This window comes from Tetrao urogallus (genome assembly GCF_951394365.1).
Source record: "Tetrao urogallus genome assembly, chromosome: 2".
Lineage (NCBI taxonomy): Eukaryota > Metazoa > Chordata > Aves > Galliformes > Phasianidae > Tetrao > Tetrao urogallus.
This window is the reverse complement of record NC_136814.1, coordinates 3,528,011-3,541,844: the sequence shown is the minus strand read 5'-3', so window position 1 is coordinate 3,541,844 and position 13,834 is coordinate 3,528,011. Positions and strand designations below refer to the sequence as shown.

General features: G+C 51.9%; 1 protein-coding gene across 1 annotated transcript; it reads right to left on the bottom strand.

Annotated features, from left to right (window-relative positions):
• Window positions 1-6,606: 6,606 nt before the first annotated feature.
• Window positions 6,607-8,274, bottom strand: CD93 (CD93 molecule; the record flags this gene model as incomplete). Its single annotated transcript, XM_079532880.1, has 1 exon — window positions 6,607-8,274. The coding sequence occupies one exon, from the start codon at window positions 8,272-8,274 to the stop codon at window positions 6,607-6,609; it is 1,668 nt and encodes a 555-aa protein (XP_079389006.1).
• Window positions 8,275-13,834: the final 5,560 nt, after the last annotated feature.

The following is a 13,834-nucleotide window of genomic DNA, read 5'->3' as shown; positions in this document are numbered from 1 at the left end:
GAAATCCCCGAGAGTCGGGAGGTGCCGCTGGGCCGGGCACGGCCGGGCGGGACCGCGACGGGGAGGGGGCGAGGCGGCCGCCCCTTCGGGGATGCGGGAGGGAAAAGGGAGGGGGGAGAGGTGAGGAGGGGGGAGTTGTGGGGAGAGTAGAAGGAAAGGAGGCGGGGAGATGGGAGGGGAGAGAGAACAGTAAAAGAGTGGAGATTAAAAAGAAGAAGAAGAAAAAGAAGAAAAACGAGAACATAAATAAAAATAAGAAAAGATAGGATGGAAGGGAAGAAAAAACGAAAAGAGGGAAATAAAGGGAGAGGAGAGGAGAGGAGAGGAGAGGAGAGGAGAGGAGAGGAGAGGAGAGGAGAGGAGAGGAGAGGAGAGGAGAGGAGAGGAGAGGAGAGGAGAGGAGAGGAGAGGAGAGGAGAGGAGAGGAGAGGAGAGGAGAGGAGAGGAGAGGAGAGGAGAGGAGAGGAGAGGAGAGGAGAGGAGAGGAGAGGAGAGGAGAGGAGAGGAGAGGAGAGGAGAGGAGAGGAGAGGAGAGGAGAGGAGAGGAGAGGAGAGGAGAGGAGAGGAGAGGAGAGGAGAGGAGAGGAGAGGAGATATGGGGACATCAGAAGAACGAGAACAGAAGGCAATCGCGGGAGAGCTGAGGCTGCCGCAGGACCCTCTGTGACGGGCAGGGGACAGCGGTGGCGGCACGGGAGGGCAGTGGGTCAGGGGCTGCTTCGTGCCCAAGAGTGGTGGCCGTGGAGGGGCCCGGAGCAGCCCGGCAGCCCCAGCGCGGGATGGCGGCTCACAGCGGGGCTCCTCGGCCCGGCCGTGCGATCCCGGCCGCCGGCGGCAGGTGGCAGCGCCGGGGGGACGGACGGTGCCCGGATCGGTTTTTGAGAAGAAACCGAGGTTTTTGTGCGAAAGGGAAAAGAAAGTCCGTAAGCTCTCCGGGGTTTCGCAGCTTTTTGTTAGCGAGGAACTTGGGACAACGCTTCCTTGCACTTGTGGGGCTCGGTGTCAGCAGGGATGAGCGACAATCCCTTGCGGGCTTCCTTTGCAGTTTGCAAGCCTGAGGGATTTGGGGTGAGAGGGCAGAAGGACATCCGCCGTGCACCGCATGGCAGCAGCTATGCACGGAACGGGGCTTGGAATTAAAGCAAGTCGTGTGGGCTCGAAATTAAAAACAATCACGTGGCTCTCCAGGGGAAGGAGTGCGAGGCCGCCTCCTGCTCATGGTTTTATGACAGCTTGGCCCCATCCGTGCTTTTATCCTTGCGGGATCCACCTCTCCTATCAGAACATGGCCGAGAGCAAAATAAAAATGAAAAGCAAACATCTAAAGCTTCGCCACTCAAGGAAAAGGGCATTTGACCCTTCTTTTCAATTTAGAGAGGGATGTTTTTTACTTGGAAGGCTCAGCCGCAGCAATTAGCCCTCGGGATCCCCTGCAGAGAAACAAATCCGTGCTGCTGCGCTCTGCTCCTTGAGAGGAGGTGACTTTATTACACCCTCCAGCCCGATATTCCCTCTCCCATTGCTCCTGGGAGGCTGTGGGCACTGGGAGAAAGGGAAAGATGGGGAATAATGATGATGATGATCATTAATAATAATCAATACTATGGATTATAGCTCCGCTGGCTTGCTGCCCCAGGGCTGCCCTTCATCCCTGCCCTCTCTCCTGCTGCCCTGCATCATCCCTCTTCCCATGTGACATGTATCCCTTGCTCTGGCTTCACGGAAAGTTATTCCTTAGGAAAGGAAGGACGAGTTACTCATACAGCAGTGACTTTCTAAAGGAGCTCTGGCCGCTGCCAGAAGGAGAGCTGTCACCAACACTTGGTAACGCCCATCTTTCTTGGCTTTAAAAAAGCAAAACAACTTAAAAAAAAAAAAAGCAAAAAAAAAAAAAAAAAAGTGTTTTTTTTCCCCAGTTTTCATTTTAATGGCTTTTTTTTCCTACTTCTTGTGCCTAGATTTCCTTCCCCTTTCTGTTTAGTTTTGTTTTCAGAAGCGAAACAGCAGAATAGTGGGGGAAGGTCGGGGGAAACGATGGGAAAAGCAAAAAGATGGAATACAATCAGTGGCAAACAAAATAAAAACCCGTGTGTTTTTGTTTTTATAAAGATATTGTGGAAACATAAATTTCACTTCAGGGCTGCGTGCTGACCAATATTTTGACATTTTCCAAGAAAAACTTCCAACCATCCCAAAACAAAGCTTTCCCAGAAGGGTGAGGTATGGGACCACCATGCAGACGTCCTTGCCCTTGTCTTGCTGGTAGCAGAGACATGGGAGGCAGAAGACACGGGATTAATCGTGGTTTGACAATGCCTTTCCTATTCTATGATCTTTTCCCTTGGTGCCCCAAACCATCCCAGGCATTTGCTCATAAGGCCCTGACAGGCTGAGTCACAGATCAAGAAATGCCTTTCCTGCTGACATACCACTATTCCTCGATAAAAGTTGATTAATCACAGTGCCCTGCAACTTGCAGTTGTTGCAAGGCTTCCTACGGGCTGTCTGTTGTGATAACAGAACGGGGGAGTTTTCGTGTTGGTCTGGTCTGAGTCACCCCAAATGCCACCGTCACCCCTCTGCCAGGGCAATGCTGATAGTGGACATTTGCAATGGGTTTTCTGAGCTGTGGTTGTGCGTCATGGATTTTCTTTCATGTGCTGGATTTGGGGAATGGGACTCCGAATACCAGGATGCTGACAGAGCACTCCTTTTTATTACTCAAGCTACGTCAGAAATGAGAGAAGAATTAAAAGCAGACTGTTGGGAGCGCACACCCTTCTGCTGGGGACCTGGGGACATGGGAGACCCCAAAATGAGGTCAGTTCTCCTCTGTGCCACCTCGCTGACCAATCTGATGGCGTTCTGTGATGGCGTTGGTGGACAAAGGAAGGGCAACTGATGTGACTGCCTGGACTTGTGCAAGACCTTTGACAACAGCTGCTGGTTGGGTGCAGAGGAAGGCATAGAAATGCTCAGAGGGCTGCAGCACCTCTCCCATGAAGGAAGGCTGGGGGAGGTGGGCTTGTTCAGCGTGGAGAAGAGAAGAATCTGGGGAGACCTTATTGCTGCCACCCTGTATCTGGAGGGAGCTTGTAAGCAAGAGGGGGGAGTGACTTTTTACGTGGTCTGATAGTGACAGGACAAGGGGGAATGGCTTTAAACTAAAAGAGAGAGATTTAGGTTGGATGTTAGGAAGGAATGCTTCAGTCAGAGGGTGGTGAGGCCCTGGCATTGCTGCCCAGGACTGTGGGTGCCCCATCCCTGGAGGTGCCCAAGGCCAGGTAGGATGGGCCCTGGGCAGCCTGAGCTGGTGGGGGGCAGCCAGCCCATGGCAGGGGTTGGGGCTGTGGGGCTTCGAGGTCCTTTGCAACCCAAGGCATTCTGTGAGATATTTTTTAATATCTCCCCACCCTAAGGAAATCTGGGGGAATTAACTGATACCTTCTGTAAACGATGGTTGACACATGGCTCAATTTATAGAGGACAGAGGGGTTTTTGAGTTCCTCTGTGCTCAGCTGGACGAAGCTTGCCAGCCCCTGCCTGAGGAAACACGGAGAGTTTTGCTTACACAAGCACAGTAAGCTCTGAACTCCATGAGCTTTGTGTTGAGCCTTGCACCATCCCCAGCACTCGCACAGCAGCTGGAGTCACTCAAGGAGCACGGTGAGTCCTCAGGAAAACCCCATCTCTCCTCTGTCACATTGTCACCAGCAGATCTGCTTGGCAAGGCATCAGCCTCACTTACCAGCCTTGAAAGAGCCAAATGCCAAGAAATATTTACAGAAAATAAAGATAAAAAAGAGGAAATGAGCAGACACTTAAAGCATTTGTTTTTGCAGTGTCTGCCTTTACAGGATTTGAAGCAAGGCACATGGTATTTTTGCAGATTATATGTTAACATTACTCAATATCTTTTCTCTGAATTCTACTGGCAGAGTCTGTTTCCTTGCAGCACCTTTCTCACAAATGGGAAAAAACAGATGTGGGTTGGGTGGCTGAACTAGTGCACTGCTATCCTAGGTCACTGCAGGTTTGGGTTGGTGATTTGATTTGAGGATAGGCATTAAGCAATCACTAGAGACGTGTTCCATTAGATTTTATTGGTGTTTGATCAGAAAAGCAACGTACAGTGCTGTTCAGCATGTGAGAACTTTCAGTCGAAGGCAGCCAACAGCTGTGGTGCTGTGCCACTGCTCTGGGCATCACAAAGCACAACTCAGTACTGACATGCAGTTTTTACATAAAGTGAGGTATGCCTGGATTCTTGGACCATAAAAACCAAACAATAAACAGTTGAAAAAACACTTCAAAACATTGGGGATGCGTTGGCTGGCCAGTCCTGCCATCCTGACAGTGAGATGGTTATGGGACCTGCTCGGTGTGTGCAGATGGAGCGACGATGAGATTCCCTCTCTCCTGACTGTAAGCCTGAGCTGTCTGATCCCATTCCGTTTGCTTTAGCCCAAGGTTTTCACCCTGGGCTCTGGATAACCGATGAGGACACACACTGAAACGTTCCTGCTGCTTTCATGGTGGAAAGAAAGGGAGATGGGATTATCCAAGTGGAACAGCACCAGATTGGAGGGAGCAACGTTAGGAAATACTCTGCTTGGAAGAGCCACACTGAACCTAAGCACGTATTAGTGCCTTCCTGCCATAGGATCTGCTGCACTGGTGATGCAGTATGTACACCAGAACACACCAACTGGGCAACACAAGTCAAGATTACAGCTTTTACAGAGGGGTTTCGGGAATGAACAACTCCCAGGTTTTTGCCTGCTCTAAGTCTGCGCTTACGCTTCTTTTTCCCTTTCTCAGAGTGGAGTCGATGCTGTGTGTAGAACAGTTAAATGATACCATAATAGGAAAAGCGTGGCAGAAAAGCTCCCGAGACTATTACTGTTTTGAAAACACCTCGGCTTTTGATGCAGCAAACCCAGCAGCCCTGAACTGGGGGGCACATCACTGTGATTGCTCCTTCCCCATGCAGACCCTGAGTTAGTGCAGACCGACCATGCAGGCTTCGTGCTCTGTATGTAGGTTATCCCACTGATTTGGGTGGGATTATTCATCTGCTTAATTTATTCAAGTATTCAGAAAGCTCTGCTGGCTTGCTGTCATAACAAAGACACGCTATGAATTTTCTGCAGGACTTCCAAGAACGCCACTGCTGCATTTGCTGCTGCTCCAAACCACTGCGTGGAGAAAAGGAAGCACGAGCAGAACATTAAAAAAACATTTCTATCAGCTAGGAGCTACACTTTCCTGTTTTGTTTTGTTTTACAATGGAGGAATGAAGAAGAAAGAACAGCAGGAAAGGGGTTTCTTCCACATGCGGAAGAACAGGATGCAGGTCAGTGCCCGCAGCAAAATCCTTTGTGTTCAGTTCCCATTTCTGTTGCAATTAAGCCTCAAGTATACAATAAAAACAGCAGAATCTTCAGGAAACCGATGTACCCTTCAAATGAATGCAGGCTGTGAGCTGCCTCCCTGCTGCTAGGGTGAAGGGTGCTTGCCTGCATTGGGACAATCAGGATGCAGCACTGCTGGGGGTGCTCCCATTTCTCTGTCAGCCAGCAGCTCCATCTCTTGCTGCTTCCCCGCAGTACAAATCCAGAGGGAGATGTATCTTCCCTCTTCTTTGCAGGACCGAGATGGGGGAGAAACTTCGCCCTGAGAGAGCATTTGGTTTGAAGGGTGTTTAGAGGTTTTATACAGTAGTTAGTGAACACACAACATCCAGTACATTGCTTACAGGGATGGATGGAGAAAACACTCAGCCCAGACCCCACGCATGCTTAACTCAAACAGTCCTGAAGCCCCACCACCCCTACAGCTCCTGCTTCGCTGGAGGGTCTTTCTGCTGCTGGGCTTCTAAAATGCTTATTCTACGGCTTCTGTAATGACAACTTCTAAAAAGCAACGACAATAAAAATATCAACAATGAAAACCAGCTGCTTGTGGCTGCAGCTAATGGCTCTTGCCACAGTGAAACACTTCAAAATGTGAACCCTGTTTCACTGAGAACAAGAGGAACATGGGGGTTGAACGGCAGACTGCAGAATGCAGTGTAGGTAAGGAGAGGGACGCAGTCATAAACATATATATTTTTTTGAATGACAAGGGATTGGTGGTGGGGGAGCAGGGAAATTGCTGCTTTGGAAGCTCCACAATTTAAATCTGAGAAGGGGAGACCGAATGACAGATGAGATTAATAGTTTTCTCTTAGGAAGCCAAATCAGTATTCTCCTTGGCTGCAATTTCCAAGTCCTGTGAGGTTTTGCAGAGCTGAGGAGCAATGCAGGCAGGGAACCCCCACACCATTCCATCTCAGGCTCTCTGCTCCTTCCCCATTAACCCTTCACTTTGGGAAGCTGAGGTTTACACATTGCAGCTAACACTCCCAGCATGATTTGGGCTGCCTTCGTATCTGCTCACCCAACACTTGCACCTGCCTTGGGGTTGGGATCGGATCCTGCTTTGCCCAAAGCTCCAAGACAGGCTCTCAGACACGAAGGCATGCAAAATCATCTCGGAAAGAACATCGCCCACCCCACTTCATTTTGGATTTCCTTTGCTTGCAGCCCCGCAGCGTGGGCATTGTTACCTGCGCTCACTGCCTGCCCTGCTGCGGCTCTCGGGCTGCTCGGGCACCCAGCAGTAGTTGTCCGCCGCGCTTTTGGCTTTTGGTTTCTCCTGCCTAGCCGCCCTCTTTCTGCAGGCCACCAAGGCCAGGGCAAAGGCCAGCAGCAGCAGGATGGCCACCAGGCTGCCTAGGATGTAGTAGAGGAGCAGCCGGGGGCCATCAGCGCCATGCTCAGGGCTGTGCTCCAACACCACCACCGTGGGGGCTGGTGGTGTCAACCCACCAGGAACGGCTGCAGGGCTGGGGGTGCCCACGGTCCACGCGGTGCTGGTGGTCTGCAGGATGGCGGTGGTCCCCATGGTGCCTGCCAGCTGCTCTCCTGTGGTGGGTGCAGCAAGGCAGCTGTGTCCATCGTCCTGCAGGAGGAAGCCAGGCGGGCAGATGCACTTGAAGCTGCCTGGGAAGTTGTGGCAGGACCCGAGACAGGGGTCTCGCAGGCACTCGTCCACATCCAGGCAGGCATCGCTGCCAGGCTGCTGCTGGTAGCCGGCCTTGCAGGTGCAGCGGAAGGAGCCGGGGACGTTGAGGCAGAGCTGGGGGCAGGCATTGGGCCGGGCGCACTCATCCTCATCGCGGCAGTCGTGGCCATCAGGCCCTGCTGTCTGGTAGCCGGGCTGGCAGGAGCAGTAGAAGCTGCCGGCCGTGTTGTGGCACTCGTGCTTGCAGGGCTCCTCCAGGCACTCATCCACATCCACGCAGTGGAGGCCATCGGGTGCCAGGACGTAGCCAGCCTCGCAGATGCACTCGAAGCCTCCGGGCCGGGGCTGGCAGGTCCCCTGGCAGGGGTTGGGGTGGCAGGCATCCTCGGGCAGACAGGAGGCCATGTCGGGGCCCAGCACGTAGCCAGGATGGCAAGTACAGTACGACGGCTGCCCAGATGCCTCCAGGCACAGCTGCTGGCAGCCCCCGTTGTTGTAGGTGCAGGTGTTGGGGCAGAGGGGCCCGGGAGGATGCCAGGCAAAGCTGTCCCCCTCCAGCTGCCCCTTGCATACGGAGAAGGCCGGGCTCGCAGCCCCCTCGCAGACCACCTCTGCCAGCGTGCCAAAGGGGGCGGCTGCCAGTGCTGGGCTGCGCACCCTGAAGGGCGTCTCGTAGCTGACCCGGCCGGGCCCCCCGAGCCGCAGGGGCCCGCACATCCCCCGGAAGCTGAACTTGCAGAGGAAGGCGGGCAGCGTGGCCCGGCACGGCCGGTCGACCCATCCTGGAGGCCTGTGGGGGCCTGCGGGCCGCAGGGCGACGCAGCGGGTGCTGAGGCAGGTGACGTGGGGCTCGGCCAGCCAGGCTGAGTAGTTGCCGGGCTCCCCGCCGGCCGCCCAGGCGAAGCCCCGCAGCGGCTCCTGGGACTGCACGCAGTGGCCGCGCTCCAGCCGCAGCCCAATCCACGCCGAGGCGGCCGCGCTGGCTGTCAGCAGCTGCTCAAGTCGCTCGGCCTCGGCCCGGCTGCTTGCTGGAGCCAGGTTGCCGCCGTCGTGCTGGCAGCGCTCTTGTGCAGCGCTCCATCCCAGCTCGGCCCGGTGCAGCGTGTAGCAGGCGGTGTCGGCGCAGAGCACCTCGGCGTCCTCACCCCGTGCCACCGCCGTCACCAGCAGCAGCAGCCACAGCGGCAGCAGCAGGGCCGCGGCCATCCCGCCGGCTGGACGGATGGACGGACACTGCCTCACATCCCCTCGGCCCGCCGAGCTCACCCCACGCGCATCCTGTGCTGCCGGGGCTCCTATTTATCACCGGAGGCTACTGCTTCCTGTAGTGTGGTTGCGTGTTGGTCACGGGCGGGATGTTTGCCTCTGTTTCTTCCCTTCTCCCCAGGCGAGGCAGGCTGCTGCTTCCCATTTCAGGCTTTTCGCTGCAGAAGTGCTTTCTTTATTTTGGCCGGCGCTGTTTTTCTGGATGAGAAAGCAGCCTGCATCCTGCTTTTTTTTGGTTCGGAGGGCTAGCTCTGCTCGCTCACCCGCTAGATGACTTTTCGAATCCCTAATAGGGCCTTGTAGCTTTCGAGCACATAGGGCTGAAAGTGGGCAAAAAAACAAACACGACAAGCCGTGGGATCCCTCGCTATCCGCCTATGAAAGAGACAGAATATTTGGCACGGTGTCTAGTGCACAGAAACTGCATTTTCAGAGCACTTTTCCCCTCTTGGTGCGCTTTAAATAGCTGGACGAGCCCTGGAATAGGAGCTGGGTCGTGAGAACCTCCATGCTGCCAGAACGGAGCTGAGCCCATTGAAGCACCGCCGCAGCCCCAGCCCCATCCCGATATCCCCTCACCTGACCCCAATCCCGGTGCAGGGCAGTCTGCTGGGTTAAGTTGGTGTCAGTGGCTCCACAGGAGGCCGTCAGTTCCAGGGCAAAGATGTGAACGCAGTGCTCTGTGATGTTTAAACAAACACATAGCAGCTATTTATTCATTCATTTATTTATTTATTTTCTGCAAACTGGCCTTCTAAAGTCGATTCCTGCCAGTTCGAGCAGTGTTTGCAGAGAGGTCAAGTTGGTGACAGCATTACAGGCTGAATAACAGCCCGTCCTGCAGAGCTGCAGAAAAGCCTCTCCTGATACAATGCTCCTTTTGCTTTTCCATTCGCTGTTTGGAGGTCTCTGGATGGAGATGAATGGGCTGGAGAGGCTCGATGACACTGAGCAATGTGGGACTGCTCATCTGCCCAACCATATAAACATCTGGTATGCCAGAGGGGGGAAGAATAAAAGAGCCAAGTGCTGATGTGGAGCACAGCATCTTGGCACACCACGGAGCTGCCATGGGATGTGAAGAGAATGGTGTGATAAGCAGAGCTGGGATGAGGAACAGCTGCAGTTGCGGATGTCTTCATGCCTGCCACATCTACCCAGAGGCTGGGGCACTGCACCTGCCTCTGCTGGGGCTAAAGAGCTGTGGGGTCTGAGCTACCTGGGCTCCATCTCTATTTACACCCTAAATATGAAAGTCTCCAAAACCTAAAAACTACAGATTTTAGTTCTCATTCCCCAGACTTGCTCACATACCACATCCTTGGGCGCTGGGTATCCATGCCTGGCTTCCAGACCTTGGCACACCTAAAGCTGCCATAACCTTCAGCCCAACAGAGAGGACAGGAGATGCAATCCTATTGCCACATCCCATGAAATCCACTATGGGGATGAAACCCCAGCTATGGGATGGTGTTATCTGTCTGGAGGCAGCATTGCTTATGGAGAGCACAGCTGGCACTTGCAAGCCATGGAGCATTCTGGTTGAGTAACCAAACTCCAGCCAGTGGCTTGGAAGGAAAAAATACTTTGATGCCATCTAGAATTATTTTTATTCAAAATTTCCTACTGGAAGAAATGGGAAGAATTCCCTCTTACATGTTACAAAATAACAGTGCTCAACACAAAAGCATTTCCTTTCTGTTACCCCAGAACATATCTTTCCTTTTGTAAAAACACTGCCAGTGTTTTCTCTTTCCAGCTGACACAGCCCAACAAACTGAGCACTCAGTCTACCATGTAATTTCAGTCAACTCATACAAGCATTTTTGTCAAAGTTCCACGGCCAAAAATGGCCTGTTCTCAGCCCCAGCTCCTTTGAACCCTTTCCAGTGGGTGTTATGGACAAAACCAACAGTACTTAGATCTGCAATGAGAAGTGATGTGGAAGAAGTTGCCCCAGCTGCTTGATCAGTTGCTGGTGATGTTTTTCCTTATGTTGTGCACAAGTTCTAACGGGGTCTAAGATGTGGCAGTCAGTGTCCCTGTGCAGTGGATAAGATTAAGGCTGTAGCATCAGATCCTTTCCTTCCATTTGCAAGAATACAGGTAACAATTTTGTCCACTGGTGTTTTATTTTTAAATAAATGTTTGTCTTTTCCTGCTAGAGCTGTTTACAGGCTGGTTGCAATTCGTACAGGAAGCCCCCTCCCCCCCCCTCTTCCCTGCACTTTTTAGTGAGATCTTCATCTGCAAAGCTAATGATCATATTTTTGCCCACAGGTTTGTCAAGACAGTAGGTTTTGGTAACTTAAAAACACATCATGCTTCTATTGCTTTTATTAAATACATCACACTTACTAAGTTTGTTCTCGGTTGGGTTGATGATCCTATTTAAAAAGCAAGAAAAGTCCTGGTTCTAAATTAAAGGGGTTTGGTTTCTCAACCCCCCACAGTTGAACAAGTCTATAAACCCCTGTCTGGGCTGCTAATCAAAACCAAATTATCTTCTCAAGACCAGAAATCCTGCCCAAAGGCACGCTGCAAATAAAAATAATAAGGACTTGGTGAAAAAACATTTCTCAGAGGCCAAAGGAGGAAATGTATACGGTCTGCCTGACATCATCCCCAAGTGTTTGTGCAGAAGGCTCAAGGCTAGGACAAGGGACAATGGCCCTGGGGGCGGGGGGACACCTGCACAAATAGCTGCTGAGAAGAATAGGAGGAACTGGGTTTCCTCTGGGACCCCAAGGACGAGAGCAAGAGCAGGGCCTCACCATCCTGATGCCATGGGGATGGACACTGTAACTCAGTGCAAGAGGCTGGGGTGAGACGTGGTGAGTGCAGCTGGGCTGGCTCCCATTGATGGTTTAGAATACCATTTATACAGCCTCCTCTGTGGCTTGCAATAACACCTGATTGGATTAGCGTGCTGTAAGGACAGGAACCTCCACGTCAGATCTTCATCATCTGCTTTTAAAGTCAGAAAATCTTACTAACTGGAATGTTTTCCAGTTGAACGTTTCTGAGGGTGATGCCTGGTGGCTGGAATTAGCAGGAGTGCAAGAAAAATGACCAACAGGAAGAAGGATACTGCTTCCTTTAGATTCTAGCTATCATCTCAATTACACTTATGGTAACAGTGGGTATGCTGGCTCGCATGCCTGGCAGGCAGGTGAAAAAGAACAGGGATTTTTTATAAGGTTCTCACAGAAGGAACAGCTCCCAAAACCAGTTGTCTTCTGATTGTTTAACAGCTGTTTACAAGGGTGGATAGTGATAGGACAAGGGGGAATGGCGTTAAACAGAGACAGGGGAGGTTTAGGTTGGATATGAGGAGGAAGTTTTTCCACACAGAGGGTGGTGAGGCACTGGAACAGGTTGCCCAAGGAGGCTGTGGATGCCCCATCGCTGCAGGTATTCAAGGCTAGGCTGAATGTGGCTCTGGGCAGCCTGGTCTGCTGGTTGGTGACCTGCACACAGCAGGGGGTTGGAACTGGATGAGCACTGTGGTCCTTTTCAACCCAGGCCATTCTATGATTCTGTGATTCCATTCTGTGATCGCTTATATGGTGGTCTATCCATCTCCATCTGTCAGTTGCACATCATCTTTCTGCTGAAATGCTAGCATCCGGTGATTTCAGATCCCAACCCACAGAGGTGTGGGCCCCTCTCCCTGCCCTCCCTCTTCCAGCTCCTCCCAGACAGCAGCACCAGGAGCCGACACACACGATGCAATGCATCAGCCAGGCTGCCAAGAGCCCTGGAGTTATTTTAAAAAGCCTGGAAGGAACTAGAGAAGCAAGCAACTTTGAATACAAGGGGGAAAAAGCCATAACAACAAACAAAAAACACTTCCAAAACTCAGAGTGTAGCAGGACGGATCAGTGACTGCCCAGCAAGGCTTTGCAAACAGGCGTGAGCGCGCACACGTTATGATATCACATGCACAAGCATGCCTATTTGTATATGCATTTATGAATATTATTATTTTTTCTCTTTGAGGAAAATGTTTGTTCATTTTTCTACTTTTATTAACAAGTGTTTATAAGGAAGTTTTTCAGAAAAGCTAAGGAAAATATATCATAACCTTCGGTGGTAACTGAGTTATTTTCCTAAGCCCTTCCTCCAGTACTGTGAGACTGCAGAGCCCCAGGGCCATGGCCAGCCTCAGAGGGACCCTGATGCACATAGGTAGGTGCAAATCTGGTGATGCAAACACAACAGCTGCAGGATCAGGATGCCCCCAGATAGCGAGAGCTGTGAACACACTGCTATCAGCAGTCCACATGAAAGGTAGCCCTGTAAGAGGAGTGCTTCCTGCTGCCACCTTCCTGCTGCCACAGCCAAAAAACAGAGCATGGCATCACACCTTGCTCTGAGCTTCTCCTTGTCCCCCGTTTGCTTTTGTGCTACAGGCAGTGCTTTCCATCCAGTGCTGAGACAGGGAGCGTTTGAGGTGGGGTGGGGATGCTCCAAACCTAAACACACGTGTCGGCAGGAAAAGGGCTTGGCAACATTTCAGTGGATGGAGAGCATGGGACTGGCTCCCATGTCCTGCAAAGCTCATGGGATTTTCCACAGCCTGCTGGCTTGGGAATGAAGCTGCTCATGGGCCAAGAGGACTGTAGAGGTAAGGAAAATGCAGCTGTCTTGCAGCTTGTTCTCTGACTGAGGACTGCTGTGCCAAAGAGAAGGGTCCTCTTCCTGTTTTGGTAAACAAAGAAAGGGTAACTGAAGTCATCTACCTGGACTTGTGCAAGGCCTTTGACATGGTCCCACACCGCATCCTTATCTCTAAGTTGGTGAGAGATGGATCTGAAGGCTGCACTACCCAGTGGAGAAAGAGTGGGATGGTGACAGCCAGAGCGTTGGGGTCAATGTCTCTACGTCCAGGTGGATGCTGGTCATGGGTGAAGCCCCCTGTGTGGACCAGTGCTCTTCAAGGTTTTTACCTCTGCAAAACAGCCCAGCAATGTGGATCCCATACCCAGATAACACTCATACCATGTGCATACCTACATAAATAGTCTTCCTTCATCCCAAGGCAGCGCTAACAAACCTTTGGAGTTTCAAACAAACAAAAAGAGCACCCAAGTAGTTTATGCGATGTGGAGGGTGTTTGTGTTACTCCTGCAAGCACATCTTTTAATTTTTGCTTCCAAAAGTGGTGAGTTTTGTGGGTTTTCCTTTCTGGCCTTACTTTCTACAGGCAGTGCCTGCACAATTTGGGTTTCCCAGCAAGGAGCCCTCCGCTGGCCAGCCGTGCCCTCCTCACTAATGACACCAGAGGAAATGATGTTTTTCCTTACAGCTCAAGACACCTCCAGTCCTGCCAAGCAGAAAGCTCTCCTCCCACCGGCAGTCCGAGTGAGGAGCTGTTTGTTGTCTCCCTGGGAATAACAAGGAGTGGAGTGGGAAGGAAATCAAAACACGTGCGGTGAGGACACGGTGCAGGGAAGATCCAAACTTGCAAACTCTCCCCTTTCCACTCATTACAGTC